At 44.6% G+C, this 16,674-nt stretch overlaps 1 protein-coding gene and 2 long non-coding RNA genes across 9 annotated transcripts; 2 read left to right on the forward strand and 1 right to left on the reverse strand.

Annotated features, from left to right (window-relative positions):
- Window positions 1–514: 514 nt before the first annotated feature.
- On the forward strand, window positions 515–4,154 carry LOC101754044 (PHD finger protein At1g33420). 2 transcript variants are annotated; one of them, XM_004980278.2, is made up of 5 exons: window positions 515–1,070; window positions 1,467–1,587; window positions 1,759–1,974; window positions 2,573–3,181; window positions 3,246–4,154. In XM_004980278.2, the coding sequence occupies exons 1-5, from the start codon at window positions 761–763 to the stop codon at window positions 4,063–4,065; spliced, it is 2,076 nt and encodes a 691-aa protein (XP_004980335.1). In that variant the 5' UTR covers window positions 515–760; the 3' UTR covers window positions 4,066–4,154. The 2 variants fall into 2 exon arrangements, with proteins under 2 accessions (XP_004980335.1, XP_012703432.1); XM_012847978.3 differs by having other exon boundaries at window positions 951–1,070; window positions 1,374–1,587.
- LOC105914869 lies at window positions 1,602–7,992 on the reverse strand. Of its 4 annotated transcripts, XR_002678877.1 has the most exons (5): window positions 7,857–7,992; window positions 6,374–6,422; window positions 4,453–4,545; window positions 4,212–4,330; window positions 1,602–2,065 (listed from the first exon to the last, which is right to left on the reverse strand). It is a non-coding gene; the product is annotated as an uncharacterized LOC105914869 (long non-coding RNA). The 4 variants fall into 4 exon arrangements; XR_001164625.2 differs by lacking the exon at window positions 4,453–4,545; XR_002678876.1 differs by having other exon boundaries at window positions 4,453–6,422.
- A 5,166-nt stretch (window positions 7,993–13,158) lies between these two features.
- On the forward strand, window positions 13,159–16,593 carry LOC111258142. Of its 3 annotated transcripts, none has more exons than XR_002678717.1 (4): window positions 13,159–13,836; window positions 13,925–14,563; window positions 15,724–16,105; window positions 16,195–16,593. It is a non-coding gene; the product is annotated as an uncharacterized LOC111258142 (long non-coding RNA). The 3 variants fall into 3 exon arrangements; XR_002678716.1 differs by having other exon boundaries at window positions 13,159–13,560; window positions 13,709–13,836; window positions 15,724–16,590; XR_002678715.1 differs by having other exon boundaries at window positions 15,724–16,591.
- Window positions 16,594–16,674: the final 81 nt, after the last annotated feature.

The following is a 16,674-nucleotide window of genomic DNA, read 5'->3' on the forward strand; positions in this document are numbered from 1 at the left end:
CCTGTTCCGATCTCCTCTATACGCTACATTAGAAACAAATTAATATGGAAGGGAACGAGGTTTCCATAGAGTGTTATCGAAACCAAATAGAGTCGCAGTTCATTCTATTCCAAAAAAAAAAAGAGTCGCAATTCATTCTATTCAATTAGTGTCTGTTCTGGGCTTCCCTTATTCCGTCGGCCTGGTCCAGCCATACGCGGAACAATTTTGCTACAGCCTATCCAACAAATCCCCCACAGCCCATTCGAGCCCACCTCAGCCCCATCATCATCCCCCATTCCCCTCAACGGCCCAGCATCATTAAATAACCAAACCCAACTAAAGGCGGCGGCCTCCTAGAACCTTCCCCAAAATTTCCCATCTGAACCCCGCTCCCCTCCTCCTCCCCTTCCCGCTTTCCCACCTCGCGTGCGACCCCGGCGCCACGCGGCCCCCACGCAGGGGCATATGCTCTCCCAAACCGACTCCGCTCCCCTCCGCCTATAAAACCTCTCCACCTCCCCCAAAATTTCCCCCTGATCCAAAACCGCCAGAAATCCCGCCGCCTCTCCTCCTCCCGCTCCCGCGCGCGCTCCCCCATCCCAAACCAAAAATTCCAATCCCAAATCCAAATCCCAGATTCCCCGCGCTTACCTTCCCGCGCCGCTCCCAGATTTGAAAACCGCCGCCGGCTCCCGATTCCAAAACCGATCGGATCTGCCGCCCCCGGCCAGTTGTTGACCAGCCGAGCCACCACCACCCGGTGGGGATCCGGTCGGAGATGGCGGTGATCACGGCGCGGCCGCCGAAGCGGGCGCGGGTGACGGCGGGGCCGCGCCCGCTGGACCTGCGGGCGTTCCCGGGCGGCGGGGAGGGGCCGCCGCTGCCGCCGCGGGGCGCGTTCAGGGAGTGCGTGCGGGCGTTCCTGGCGCGGTGCGCGGTGCCGGCGGACGGAGCGTGGCGGGTGGGGTTCCGCGCCGGGGAGGAGGAGGGGGCGGCGGCGTCGGCCCTCGTGGGGATGGAGGTCGTGGAGGAGGACGTGGCCAGGGCCGGGGCCGGACGGGTCTACTGCGAGCACTGCACCGTCGCCGGTGAGTCACCGTGCCGGACTCTGTCCCGCCGTCCGTGGCCGGGTCCATCTCTCTCTCGCTGACCGACCGGATTAGTACTAGTGTGTTCAGTGGCGTTGGCGTGCCTTTCTTTCTTCATCTTCTTCTTTAGTTATAATTGCCCTCTGCTTCGCTGGTGATAATGTTTCTGATTACTAGAAAAACGAAATCAAGAATAGGATTCCTGGCTCTGCAATTCTGCATACGCATACTCTGCCTAGCTTGTGCCTATGCTAGAAGCCGAACTGGGCCAATTCACCTGAAAGTTTGCGGTTTCTTTTACAGATGCCAAACGAAAAACAAAATCTATTGAACGAGCTGGTGATTGTTATGGCTGAAGAATCTCAATGTCGTTGCATTTGTCTTGACTCTTGATAGGCTGGAGCAGGCACCCTGTTTGTGGGAGGAGGTACCACTTCATAATCCGGAACGTATATGACATTCAGGACTACAAAACCTGCAAGCACTGTGGGCTTATGGCCCAACTGTGTGAAACAAGGTGAGCTAATCAACTCTGTTCTATCAGTACTAGTAACCCACTCCAGTAGTATAACATCAAAATCCCCAAAGCAATAATCCCAGACAGCTGGAAAGTAGTACTGTAGTTTGCGATTGTTTCATTCAAGCAACTCAAAGTCCCTGCTAGTACTGATCATCTGTCATTAATCAGGTGCCAGTCATGCAACCATGGGATGTCTTATGATGATCCAGAAGACTGGGACTATAGGCAGTTAGATAATCCACGCCATTTGTTGCACGGCATTGTTCATGACAATGGCTTCGGCCACCTTGTCCGGATAAATGGCAGAGAGGGTGGTTCCGGTGTTCTGACAGGGACTCAACTGATGGATTTCTGGGATCGGCTCTGCACATACCTCAGAGTCAGGTAAAGCCAACTTGCTTCAATGATTTCCTTTACACACACAGCATGATGTTGAGATTGTCTACTGTGCTCTGTTTTTTTGGCACGAGCAACACTGCAGCAGTAACAGAAATGTTATGGAATATAATAGACTGGACTTTGGTGCTTCACATGACCAGAACATAGATTAACTGTGACATGAAAAGCTTCTGCATTATTTTTCTTGTCTGTTGCTTTAAACCAGATGTAGCAGCATTCAGCTGAACTGAACAAAAAAAAAGTATATCATTGACATAACATCTTGCTTGAAGATACGAACATTTGTAAAATGGTGTCCTGTAGATATTAACGCTGAAGTTGTGGACACAAGAAACCGATGTTCAGATCCAGTATATTTCAGCAATTCCACTGAATCTGTGAACCATGAAAACAGCTAATTTGCAACATGTTGCACATCTGACTAGAATTAGATATGAAGTATAAACCGTATTGCACATGTCATACAATGCTATCCCATATAAATTGTAAAGTCAGTTTCACCTGAGCTCAATTTAGTTTTTTAGTTAATTGCATTAAGGTCTCTAGTAAGTATGAACTGACATGTAAAAAAACTTAATTGCAGAAAGGTCTCGTTGATGGATGTCTCTAAGAAGTATGGAACTGACTACCGGATATTACATGCTGTCACCACTGGTCATTCTTGGTATGGCCAATGGGGATTCAAACTCAGCAAGGGAAGCTTTGGAATCACATCAAAAGAATACTTTGAAGCTATAGACAGCCTTTCCTCAACCCCATTATCGCACTTCTTCCCACATTCCCGATCTCCTCGAAACCAGCTACAAGATACCATTTCATTCTACCAATCCCTTTCAAAGCACCCTCTCACCACAATCCGTGAACTTTTCCACTATGTGCTGGGGCTTGCCACCAGCAACAAGATGCATATCCACTATGGGTCAATGCATAAAACAGAACAATCGCATACCAACATTCAAGACACATGGGATGATGAGGAAATAAAGAGAGCAACAGACATTGCTCTAAAAGTTCTTCGAGCTGTTGGTAGAACAAGGTGGGTGGCGATGCGAACCCTAAAGGCTGCTATATCCCATCCAATTGGTTCACCTCAGCTGGTGGATTACTGCCTCAAGACCCTTGCTGCAAGAACAGTTGATGGATTGACAGTTGCAGTGAGATGCAACGATGAGACAAACACACTAGAGTACAGGTGGGTGATTAAGATACTGGCATTGTTTTATTGTTTCAACATGAAAATTCTAAACTATTTGCAGGCTTACAGATGAAACTGTCTTGCTGCCCAATGTATCCATGCCAACCCGAGACCATCTTCGCCGTGACATAAAGTTTTTGCATGACGTTCTCCTCCACCCACATACAATGAATCCTTACAAGCCGGAAAAGGACTATGAGCATGCCAAGAGATCTGCCATGATCCTTTTGGATTGCAAGCAACTCACCAAGCATTATGACCTGGAACAGGAGTTCTTGCCTCAAAATCCATCCATGTTGCACATTTGGTGCCATGTAGAGCTGTTAGACCAGGTTGGTGATCTGCCTTCCATCCCACAGGAGCTCCTAACACTTCCGCAAACAGCAACTGTTGCTGATCTGAAGTTGGAGGCAACAAAGACATTCCGTGACATCTATCTGATGTTACAGACTTTTGTAGCCAACCAGCTTCTTGATTGTGGAACAGCAAGCGAGTCAACTCAACTCAAACTCTTATTTGGAGCAAATGGTAACGTTCGTGTCCAAGGCAAGTGTATTGGTGGTGAACGCAGGGTTGGAATTTATCGGATGGAGAGAGGCGTGGACAAATGGACAGTCAGTTGCTCTTGTGGAGCCACAGATGATGATGGTGAGAGGATGCTGTCTTGTGACTCTTGCCATGTGTGGCAGCACACTAGGTGTGCTGGTATTAGTGATTTTCATCAGGTGCCAAAGCGATATGTATGTAAATCATGTAAATTTCTCAACAAGCCTAAGAGGCCTAGGCCAGTTTATAGTAATGGCCCTAACAAAAGATGCAAGACTGGCACAGGTGCCTTTAGCCTTGTAGGTGGCGGATTTTTGAAGCCTCACATCTTTTGACATGTAAATGTCTGTAACAATTGAGTGAATACGAGACATGTCAAAGTTTCACTGGTGTTACATGGAAGTGCACTTATTTGACTGTATTAGTTTGTTTCTGAGCTTGCTCTATGGCTATTAAGTTTGTGGATCATGAGGGAACTTACCAGGATGTGGTGTAACCGTGGAACTGTGGAAGTCTTGCACGGCCAGCTTTGATCTCTTAGCACCTCTTTTCTCTTTGTTGCAACTGATACACCATCAAGATTAGCTCAGTTTACTGCAACTGATACGGCATCAAGATTAGCTTCACAGTAGTTCAGGCAGCATTGAGAAAAGACAAAACTGTTGTTACGCAACCAATTATGTATAATGCTGCAGCACAAAAAAGAAAATTGATAGTAGTACCTAAGATGAACAAAGAGCAGGCTGAAATCAAACTCTATGCTTCTTTAATAAACCAATACTAAGTTATAGGATGGCAAATGCTGAGAAGAATCCCTGAAATTTGTAATGTAGGTTTGTGATTCTATTTAAAAGAAAGTAAAACATACAAATAACTATGTTCAAATGCTACCAAGCTCCATGTTTAAAATAAATTAACACATAAAACACAAACAAGACGAGTATAGCTTCAACTTCAATTGCTGTAGGTTGGATATCAGTATGGTGAACCATTGTCGTGTATTAACTAGCACAATATTGAAAACAAAACAATTTAATTTGGATAAAAAGACTATCAGAATTTTAATTTGGTCACACATCACATTATGTTTTCTAGTAACGAAAAGTAGACAATGTTATTATGAACTGTAACAAAGAGAAAAAAGGTAATTAGGAAAAGATTCTGTTATTTTCATCAGACAGCATATTGAAGTCCAAGAATGCTATTAAATCAGCTCCTTGTTCTGTATTTCTGGAAAGAAATAATTACTAGCCAAAAGCTTGAAAATGAAGAAACCAAGAAAATACTTTAGAGTTTCTGTAATTCAAATTCACACTATACCTACTGATAATCATGCACATCTAAATAGATATAGTCAGGTGCTTGGGCAAGCAGATTCATTAATGCTATACAAAGATCAAGTAGTAGAACTGGTGTCATACAGTTTAGCGTTATCTCATTTTGCAGAGGTAACTTAGGGAAGCTAGTACTTGTACCAGTGTCTTGTTAGGATCATAGTTTAACTCTGTTTTGTAACCAATCTCAGATAGGGACTGCAAGCCACGCCTGTTTTTTGTCAAATACATACTAAAATAAGTTGTTATGTCCTTCGAGATTTATCATGCTCGAAAATGAGCTTGTTCACTGTGTCCCTTTTGGATTACGGTATAGATTTTGAAAACTCCTAAATAAAATGTATTCCCAAGAGGTAAACTTTTTTAACTCAGAAACAAACATGAAATTGAGATGGGACCATAAACCAAATACAAAGAACGCAAGAAAGTTGGAGATCATTAATAACATGGATAACAATAACATGGCATGCGGTTGATCTACAAATGACAGAATACAAATACTTGGGAGATTTGAACAACACATCAGGCACGAAGGTCAAGAGCAAAACTCAATAATTGAAGTTGAATTAAAATAAAATTTAGGTGATCACAGGAAAAAGATCATGAATGATGTGGCAAACCCTAAAACATGATTCGCCATACATTGTAAAGTCAGATGCCTGAGCTAGCAGCTTCATTGATGCTATAGAAATATATCAAGTTAGTAGAGCTGGTATCATACGGTATTATCTCAAGTTACATTGGTAATTTAGACAAGCAAACACATGCTGTCCAGCTTCTTTTATTCTCCTATCCCTATTTTTACCAGTGCTCTTATGATCCCTATGTAAACTCCATTTCGTTACCAATTCTCAGACAGGGAATATGGACTGGTGCTGTTTTCTCAGTCAAAATCATACTAATATAAAGGTGTTGTAGCCTTTATGATTTGCCATGCACTAGATGAGTTTGTTTGCATTGAGTCTTTTCAGGTTACAGAGTAGATTTTCTAAATTACTAAATAAAATGTACTCTCAAGAGGTGAAATTTTTAACTTGGAAACAAACATACGAAATTGGAATGGCACCATAAACAAAACATGGAGAACTCAGTTGTTCTATTACAAAAGAAATTTGGGAGATTTTTTGGAAGCGAGAAAACAACATGGATGACATAGTTAGGCATGCAGTTTATCTTCAAATGGCAGAGTTGTACAGATCACACATACGACGAGAAAGTTCAGAGACAACTGAATCACCAAAATAAACAAGTAGACATAGTGTAAGTTGGAGGTTGAAGATGATAAGTAAGGAGAATCAAGAAAAATTACCTCTGTGAAATGGCTCCTGGAGGGATAGCTTTTAAGAGGTTCCATAAACCTTAAGAATTTAAATGTAAGGGCTGTGTTGTAATTTGCAAGCATATCAGACATGCAGTGAAAAACAGGGGAGTGCATGACAAGTTCCAAGATGAAACACTTCACCTTGTGAAACCTACAGCTAAGCTCGATCATTAAAATGTTAAGATCTTTTTTTTAGCACAGATGGATCATAAGGAATAACCATTAATCAAGAGAATAAATCCTAAATCCATGTTCCTTGTACAGGCCGAATAAACAAGATGAGACACAAAGCTTAACAAGAACTTTTTGGTATTTAACTTAATACCCAAAAAAAGTCACTCATCAGAGAATACTGAAGCAGGGCATTATTACAACTTCCACAAGAACACATGACACACTGAAGCGTTCATCAACGCTCTGATCTTGATGCCCCATCTATAAGCATTGCAAAATCGCAACAGACTTAAATAGCTCACAGGGCTCCGGCTGGCATGGAGCACCCCAGTGGTAACTTAAGAAAGCTAATATATACTTGTACCAGTGTCTTGTTAGGATCCATATTTTAACTCTGTTTCATAACCAAATCTCAGATAGGGAATACAGACCAGTCCTGTTTTCTGTCAAATGCATACTAAACCTCAAGATTTATCATGCACGAAGATTAGCTTGTTCACTATGTCTCTTTTGGATTAACATGTTGATTTTGAAAACCCCTAAATAAAATGTATTCCCAAGAGGTGAACTTTGTTAACTTAGAAACAAACATATGTAATTGAGATGGCACCATAAACCAAATATGAACAGCTCAAGGAATTTGGAGATCATTCATAACATGGATAACATGGCATGCAAGTCATCTACAAATGACAGACTCCGAATACTTTGGAGATTTGAAATACGCATCAGCCATCAGGCATGAAGGTCGAGAGCAAAACTCAATCACTGACGTTAAATTAAAATAATTCAATTTTATTGACCACAGGAAAAAGGATCATGAATGATGCGGAAAACCCTAAAACATGATTCACCATACATTGTAAAACCAGGTGCTTGGGCTAGCAGCTTTATTGATGCTGTAGAAATATAGTAAGTTAGTACATCTGTTACATACTGTATTATCTCAAATTACATCGGCTAGCCATACCACTTGAAAACCACAAGCTATTTGAGGAACTAACATGCACCCCTGTTTTACCCAAGCCTTGACTCCTATGATTCAATTCCCACAGCCGGAGCATGGGAAACCTAGTAAACCCGAGAAATTTCCGCGTTTACTTCTCAGAAGGCACCAGCTCGCGTAGGGAAAGAACAGGAACTCGACGAAGAGCACATGTACACCCGATATTTTTTGCAAAAGAATCGTAGCAGGTAAATACATGGTGAAATCCGAATACAAATAGCATATACATCAGGGTTTGGGTGTTCGATTTCGCAGAGCAAGAAGGGAAGGGGAGGGAATAGGCGGGCATACCTGTCGGATGCTCGTCGCCGGCGAAGCGCCCGACGAAGACCTGGCAAAGGGTGTCCGCTTGCCCTGTCGTCGCCGGCTCGCGGCTACGAAAGAAAGGGCGAGAGTAGAGGGGAGAAAGACGAAGGGAGGAAAGAAAAAGGAACCGGAAAGCAGCGGAGGTTTGTTTCTTTTTTTTTTTCCGGGGAAGCGGAGATCTTTTTTAATCGGTCCAAATAGCATATACATCAGGGTTTGAGATTTGCTATTTATTTTTTTAGATCTTTGGAAAAAATCTTTCGAAATGTTTTTGTTGCAAATGCTGTCCTCTGACTATACTTATGTGACATTTCAAAATATTTCATAATTTTAAGTGAGAAAAAGATAAAATGGTTTTTTTGAGCTATTTTAGAACGTTTAAAACATTACCTCGCATGTTGCACGTACTTCATATTCCAGTTATATGAAATATGGAAGGATAACACCTGCAACATTACATAATAGTATTCACAATACTATAAAATTTGATAAATTTTACCTCTTAAAATTTGTCGATAGATAAATAGACTTGCTTACACATGGGCTAAGTCCTAAAAACCTAGGGTAAGCCGCAATACCGCATCCAGATAGTTTCAGTCAGCCTGTTTAAGTCGCGAGATGATCTTGACCATCTAATTGAATTCAACGATCGATGTGATTCCCGTGGCGACCAAAATTGGCGCGTCCAATAAGCCTTAGGCCATTTCCTCCTATCTCCTTTGCCTTTCATATCCTGTGTGAGATTGCAAGAATAAAAACTAGTATGGTAATGCAGGGTTGTAAGAGTTTAGATAAGTTCGGACAACTAAGAAGGCGTAACACCCTACGTTATGTGTTCTGATAGATTGTATTGCTGATGTGAGATGAGATGCCCTCGGGATGGGGGAGGAGGGTTTCTTCTTGTCCGCCTTATATAGGCCGACGACCTACAGTTACAAGTCGGATAGGATCTAATCCTAGTCGGTTGTTACAAGAAAATCAATCAGAGTTGGATTACAACGTGTATCCCGCAATATCCGGGTGGAATTGGTTCGCCCGGTCTCTAAACTTGTGCTCCACGTAACTTCATGCCTTGCCCCGCATACCAAGGTCGCGTGGAGTCCACCTATCAGGCGGGTCAGCATCCTAGTCGGTGGGGACTCCTGGTACCCATATCCCTCCACGCACATCCTCATAGAAGGGTGGCGTCACCGCGTGGGCCCTAGGCTGTAGATTGATGTCTAGTGCTGCACATGCACGTCGAAGGTCCTGAATAGGTTCACTACATATGTGCATTTGTCAAGTTCAGTCATTCAGAGAATTACGCGTTGAGAGCATAAGAGTTTTGGATTTATTAACAACTGTAACAATAGGTTGCTTGTTCTAAATATCTTAGCATTGGCATTCTGTTACCCTATATGCTGCAATGTATTTGAGGTGCCTGTCCTGTGCTTTGACAAAATTAACAAAATAACATCATGCATATAATGTAGCATACGTGCAGTTTATAAATTTCAGGTCTAATTGCTTGTGCAAGCATTTAGTCTATTTCAGGGTGCATCCAGTATGGTTCAATTCAGCTTTCCTTTCATTATTTTGTGCCTGTTAGCATGTATGCACAGGAAGAAATCAGAGTGCTTCCTGTTGTCATGATTTCTGCGCTAGCTGAACAGAAACACTGTCCATGCCTAGTAGTTCGAAAGCAAATGTGAGTGATAAGTGTTGCAAAATTAACGGGGCCTAAGATTAATTTGATAGCGAAATCACTACTAACACCTAAGAAAATACATGTTGGTACACAAATAGCTATCCCGGACGGGCTATTACTGCCGGTTTAAGAAAATCCGGCAGTGATAGCTGAATCCGGGCAACAAATGCTAAAAAAATCATTCTAGACAACACAACTCCGCCAAACCCTCCTCCTCCCCCCCCCCCCCGAATTGCTCCCCTCCCATCCTGGCGGTGAGCTTCCCCTCCCCTCCCGATGGTGAGCCCCTTCTCTCCCTCCCTCTCCCTTTCCACAAGACCCCTCGCTGCCCCTCTCCTCCCCCCTCCACTTGCCCCTCACTGGCTGTAGTGAGGAGCGGCGGCAACAGACGGCGGGTGAGGCGTGGTGGTCGGCGCGGCAGCTACGGCTTATGCAGGTGCGGCGAGCTCCAGCGGGGCAAGGCATCTCTCAGATCTGGGCCAAGCCAGGTTCGCCGCTTGCCCTCCGTCCCTCCCTCCCTCTCTCTCTGACGGAGGTGGAGGCGTGGCGGGTGAATGTGGAGGGAGCGAGACGGTGATGGGATCTGCGGAGTGCACTGCAGGTGAAGTGGCGGCGGGAGAGGCGTGAGGGAGGCGGCGGGGACGTGGAGGCACGGCAGTGAAGGGGTGAGCAGGTGGCGATGGGGTCGACGGAGGCGCGGAGGTGAAGGGGCCAACAGCAGTGGCGAGGTCACGGAGGTGGGGTCGCCGGAGGCGCGGTGCAGGCGGTGCGCGAGGGGCGGGGCAGCAGGGTGGGGCCAAAATTTTTTAATAAGGTTTCAATGGTGGTTCCAAAACCGGTGGTGATCATGGGTACTCCTATCACTGCCGAATTGCATATAACGGATCAAAATCGGCGGTTAATGGGGTTTTGGAGCTGGCAGGGGTTCTGTAGTAGTGTCATATGAGTGATCAACAAACCCTACACATGCTAGGAATGGCATGTGCAGAAAACAGATAGCCCGTTACGCTTATAGTGGATCACGCGCGGGAGCGAAGATGCCTGGACGAAGAGGTTGACGTAGATGTAGATGAAGTCGGAGTAGAGGAAGCAGTGACGAGTGGTCGCGAGTAAGCTTCCTAGAAACCTGATCGCCGGCACCCGTGCAGGCCTTCAGATCACCGGCGTTGGTTCGAAGACACCGCTCTCCCTCGATCTGCTGCACGGCGGATGGAGGGACAGCAGTAGCTCAGGAGGCAGCGCATACATGGGATTGTCCGAGGTTTTCAATCATTTCAAAGGACGGTGTGCACAACTGCGTCTACACCGCTCGCTGAGCTTAAGGTTTTAGGGGGTGTTTGGATACCCCGTGCTAAAGTTTAGCACATGTCACATCGGATGTTTGGATGCTAATTAGGAGTATTAAACATAGACTAATTACAAAACTAATTGCACAGATGGAGTCTAATTCGCGAGACGAATCTATTAAGCCTAATTAGTCCATGATTTGACAATGTGGTGCTACAGTAACCATTTGCTAATGATGGATTAATTAGGCTTAATAGATTCGTCTCGCGAATTAGCATAGGAGTTCTGCAATTGGTTTTATAATTAGCTCATATTTAGTCCTTCTAATTAGCATCCGAATGTCCGATGTGACACTGCTAAAATTTAGCATATAGTATCCAAACACCCCCTTACTTCCATAGTTCAATCAACTCAGTACCAAAAGTACATGAAGAACCAGATACTTTGAAGAGTCGAGAGGATTGGAAAGAGTCAAGAGCATGGTATGAGCAGTAATGAGCCTGAAAAAGGAGAATAACATTCGCATATCCCCAGTTAAATATAAGAATTTCACTGCTCACTCTGTTTTGTAGAAAACATATTACTACATTGGTCCAACCAAATAATCTATATCTATATCTATATCTATACCTAATCTTAAAGAGAGGATGTTTCTTTCAACCATCAACCGTCGCGGACATTTTGCAAAAAAATCCCCTCAAGTTTTCAGTAATCAACCCGCAGTCCCTGTTCGCCAAACAAAAATCCCCAGACCAAAAATCGAATCCGCATCTTCCTCTCTCTACTTTACTCTGCTTCCCAAGGCCTGTGGTCCCACTGGCGACATGGACTCACCAGAGATCCGAGGCCCATGGTCCCAGCGAAGCGCCCAATCTAATATGTCGCCACCCTTCCACGAGATGTGCCAGCCGAGATCTGCCCGCCGGCGGTGGGAATGGCCGCCGCGCACGAGGAGGCTGCGTCGTGGTCGGAGGAGGCAGCGCGGCGGGCCTAGGGCGTCGCCGTGCCGCTCCGTAAGTCTTCCAGTCCGCCGGTAGCGGAGGTCGCGGCATGGTCGGAGGAGGCGGCGCGGCGGGTCTGGGGTGTGCCATGCCGCTCCATGTCCACCTCCACGACGTCAACGTCACCGCGCTCCCCCGCTGCCACCCTTCCACGAGATGTGCCCGCCAGCGGCGGGAATGGCCGTCGCGCACGAGGAGGCCGTGGCGTGGTCGGAGGAGGCGGCACCGGAGGCCGGGCTCAACATCGCCCCCACCCGATCTCACATCTAGCAATCAGAGTAACAGTGATTAAGAATTGGAAGCCACGGGAGAAGGAAAGATGGCAAGGCAAGTTGTCGAGATCCAGGAAGCGGAGAGGTGGGAGGGGGCTTACCCGATCGATGGAGGCGGGGTCGTCGGGGCGCTGCTTAAGCGCATCGAGGTCATGGAGTAGAGTGCGAAGCTACTGCTCCTCCATGGTCGCCTCACCGCCACTTGGTTGCTGCCCTGCTCCTCCACCGCCGGTGGCCGGTGACGCAGACAGGATGCAGCGTGACTTCAGTTCAGACTCACGCGGCCGTCCTGCGAGCCGGAATCCCGTGGATGGTCAGCAGCGAGCAAGGGCAGGCCGTAGCGGCGGCACCGGCCGGCAGCGTCAGGTGGAAGCGTGGAGTTAGAGTTGAGGATGTGGGCCGGCGCGTCAAACCCGAGCATGGTGACGGGACAAACCTGACGGCCTTGTGACTGCGGGGAGTTGGCCGGTAGGGTGTAGTGAGCTGGTTTGGACTGCATTAGTCATTCCGTATCTTAGCGTATTACTCAGGAGAGTTTGTACAATACTTGGTGATATAATATTTTCACATTATAACTTTATTTAGATATCTTTGTATTCAATATAAGTTATCTAAACTTCAAACAAACATCATGAGATCTTTTATTTTAATATACATCTCTCTTGGGTGCTCTAAATGTTCCTACAAAATGAGACGCTAAGCAACCATACTATTTTCAAAAAAAACAACCATACATGAAAAAAAAAGAATAATAAGCTGCGAACGTGTAAAAATACGTAGCAAGCACGGGCATTTCTACTAGTACTTAAAAAACGAGAGAATTGAAAACAATTTCCACATAAAGTTATACACCCCTGCTCCTCACAAAAGAGACCCAATCAGATAAAATTATTTTTTTTGAGTGAAGATAAAATTGTTTGACAGAAGGGGTGGAGACCTAATTTTTTTTTGATGGAAGGAAAATGATTCCGCCCATTGACGATAGTTTTTGACACCGCGACTACGGGCTTACCCGCCCACGCGTACCTGCCCAGCTCTTTCATGACTTCCGTCAATCACGCCTCCGTTCTTTTCTCCCTTTCCTTCAATTCCTTTCATCGCCTCCGCGATCTCCTCCCGCAGATTACTCCTCCCGACTCCCGAGCTCCCCTCCGTGATTTATTTCCACCTTTTGATTTCGTTGCCTTCTCCCCAATTCCAGCAGCCTCTCGTGTGCAGCATGATCTTCTTTCTCACCTCTCCAGACCCAATCCCGCACCATCCGATCCCTAACCCATCCTCATCGGCGGCGACAGCAGGCTACAGGATCATGAGGAGGCAGACACGGCACTGCGGCAGGCAGCAGCCCCACGAGTCCTTGAGGAGGCGAACGCGGAGATGGCGTACCAGGGGGGTGGCCGTGCTCCTCCGCGCTGACGCTGCCATGATCCCATCTCCCCGAGGTTCCCGCGCTGATCCATCGATGCCAAGCGCCTACACAAGAACGACCTCACATCCACTAGGCACATCCAATGGATGCACACCATTCACTCGATGGTTTGTCTCGGGGAGGTATGAGCTAACCAAATAACCATGACCATGTTTCTGCAGAAAACAAGTATCCTTGCCATTTATCAAAATGTGTGAAGAAAAAACTGAGCCACCGTCGAATAGAAGTTCCTTCATGACATTCAGCGTGGTGGCACGACCAATAGAATCACCTCGCCATCTCCAATAAGGTACACCTCTAACTGATGCACGCTATTTGCTTAATGAAATAACCAAGCGGACACCATCAGCTCTAATTCGATGTCGAGGGGTTTGCAGGACACTCTTGCGATGTAGTCTTTGATCTGCCATTGATCTTCCCTCTCATATACCTGTTTGTTGATCAAGCACACAGTGAGTACATCATCCCCCTTTGTTGTCACCGTTGAACAAAATTTATGGCCCGGTCCCTGTATGTCCGTATTCATGCAAATATGTGATCGTTCTATTTGTTGGTGTATCTCATCGTTGTCGTAAGAAATTCCAAAAAGTTGTTCCCATCTCATCTGATCATTGTGGTAAGACATTCCTTGGAAGGCAAGGTAAGATACTAATATCTACAATTAATTATTTCAAATTTGTCAGTTGGCTGATTGATAAATGATTCTTTTGTTTTCCCACATGTATATGTATGAAAAATAGATTAGTACACATGTTTGTTGCAGATTTTAATGACACCTCACACCTCTAAATTGTCCTATAATTTCTGCAGGTGTTTCCTCCTGTTTGTTGGAAGGAAGTTGAGTCAAATGAGATGTCTAAATAGTAAATACATTTGTCCTGGAATTCTGATGCACGAAAAATATATATGAAAAAACATCCTCTCAAGTATCAGTGAATGCCGCATTGCATCAGAACTGCATTTTTACTTGCTGCTTGAACTTCACACCCTCTCAACGCATCGTGGCTGCTGTCTAGGTAATTGCAGTTGTCCCTCCTGATAAAACGCTTAACCTTGCTGTGATGTGCTGCCCTCTGTTACTACTAGCATTATAAGCCTTGACATTTCTGTTGAATGACTATACCTGGTTGCCTTGAACCCAAGGTTTCAGTCTTTCTTTGTGTTTGATGAAATGCCTAGCTGACGTTTTGATTGGATAGCATCAACTTATTGTTTGATGAAAATGACTAATAGTATTTTTAACATATTTATATCTATGATTAAATTGATGCATGTTTGATGCTAGGACCAATATTGCTGTATCCAGTATTATATAGTGATATGTCTGAAGCTAGGGTCAATGTTGCTGTATCTAGGAATGCATATTTTTCTTCTTCTGGCAGATCATCAATTTGTACTTTTGATCTTAATAAATAGATACTAGCATGCGAATGTTGAATGTCATTGCAAACCCGTAAGTACTAAACGGTATAGACAATTGCGAAGTTCAAACAGGAAGTAAAAATGGGAGGGTGTTAAATATTAGATTTGATCATTGGTAAACACGTATTTCTCACAGATTCATTAATTTATACTGCAAACAAACATACTTGCAGTTGTAGGCACTACTTTTGGATGTGTAATGATAAACTAGAGGACTACTGAATTCTTCTTGGTCAAGAAGCATTTCCAAATTAAGGATTTCCTGCTTTTCGGTAGTTTACTCTTTTCTTTCATAGATTCATAGAAAATCCACGACACGTGATATCCACATCTCTCATCTTCCTTGTCAATGGGTTTCTTGCAACCGTGGCTGATTTCTTTGTAATTGCTTCATGATAAACTGCGGGATGGAAGCTAGACTGCTGGAGATGGAACACAAACGCTGATTTCTATTTTGTAGTTAATTGCAACCCTTTCTAAGGTTGTTGGCCCTTTCTACAAAATTCATTGCCTGTGCAAGAAATGCATATTGCATTCAATAAGATGTAGTCATATACTGATTCAAGCAAAATTCCTTTTGTCGCTGATAATAGCCTCCTGGTAAGATGAAATTTGACAAGAAAAGTGGTGAATCTTGTTACAATATGCTGCTCGGTGTGTAGTCGCTTAGATGGAGATTGTGGCCAGTTTTTTTTCAATGTTAGGTGTTTGAGGCATGGCTTGAACTGAATATTAACATGTACCCTGTGACCAGGTGGCATGTCACTCAGGTGAAGAACAATTGAGGAATATTTGGGGCCTAGAGCAACAAAAGCAACTGAAATGCCGAGGATGCTGGGGAGAGAATGTGGGAGGTTGCAGATGTAAGTTCCTCAGTAACATGCCACTTGCTAGAATTTGGAAAACTGAACGCTAATCGAGGGAGAACAGACTCAAGTCCACCGGTTGAGGGAACATACAAGATCGATATTGATTGATGCAGCTTTCTCTGCCAACGAGGGGAATGGTGTGCAAGTTTTGTGGCAAGAGATAGCATAGGGTAAGTTTGGTGGCAGGGGTTGGCAGTATTATGTGCATGCCTCATAAGCACCGGCAGTATTGTGTTGCACATTGCCTGGCTGGGAATTACAAGGATGGTAGGTGCTCGAAATTGATGCCCTAGCACTTGCTTTAGCACTTCAATCCTGAGATGAACCATAGTTGTAATTGGAGTTTATTCATGCAGATTAGAGATCTCATTCATAATGAATTTGTATACTGTAAGATGTCAGTCCATAAGAGTCTACAACAAAGTAGCAGACTGCCTTGCAGCCCATGGTGCATGCGTAGTGGCCTCTGGTTATGTAACTGTACATTTCTAGATTGGTGGTTGTTTAATGGAAGTTATCTTTCATTTAAAAAAAAATATTGTACAAGCACATTGAAAACCATTAAGTGAACCTTGTATTTTCTTTTTTGGTGACCTTTTCCAATTAAGCTTCCTAAAGTGGATGAAAAAAAACTGACAATAGCAGGATACAGAATAGAGGTATCGTTTCTGCCTGGAGGAAAGGGGAGAAAGAGGTAAACTCTGTCACTAAAATATTAAATAGAATAGATCGAGCATTGTGTTGCAGGTTGTGAGCAGTCAGCTATTGAGTAGAATTAGTAGGCCATGAATTCTAATTTCACAAAGAATTTTCACGTTCAAGATATCCTATAGGCT

This window comes from Setaria italica, chromosome VIII, assembly GCF_000263155.2.
Source record: "Setaria italica strain Yugu1 chromosome VIII, Setaria_italica_v2.0, whole genome shotgun sequence".
Classification (NCBI taxonomy): Eukaryota; Viridiplantae; Streptophyta; class Magnoliopsida; order Poales; family Poaceae; genus Setaria; species Setaria italica.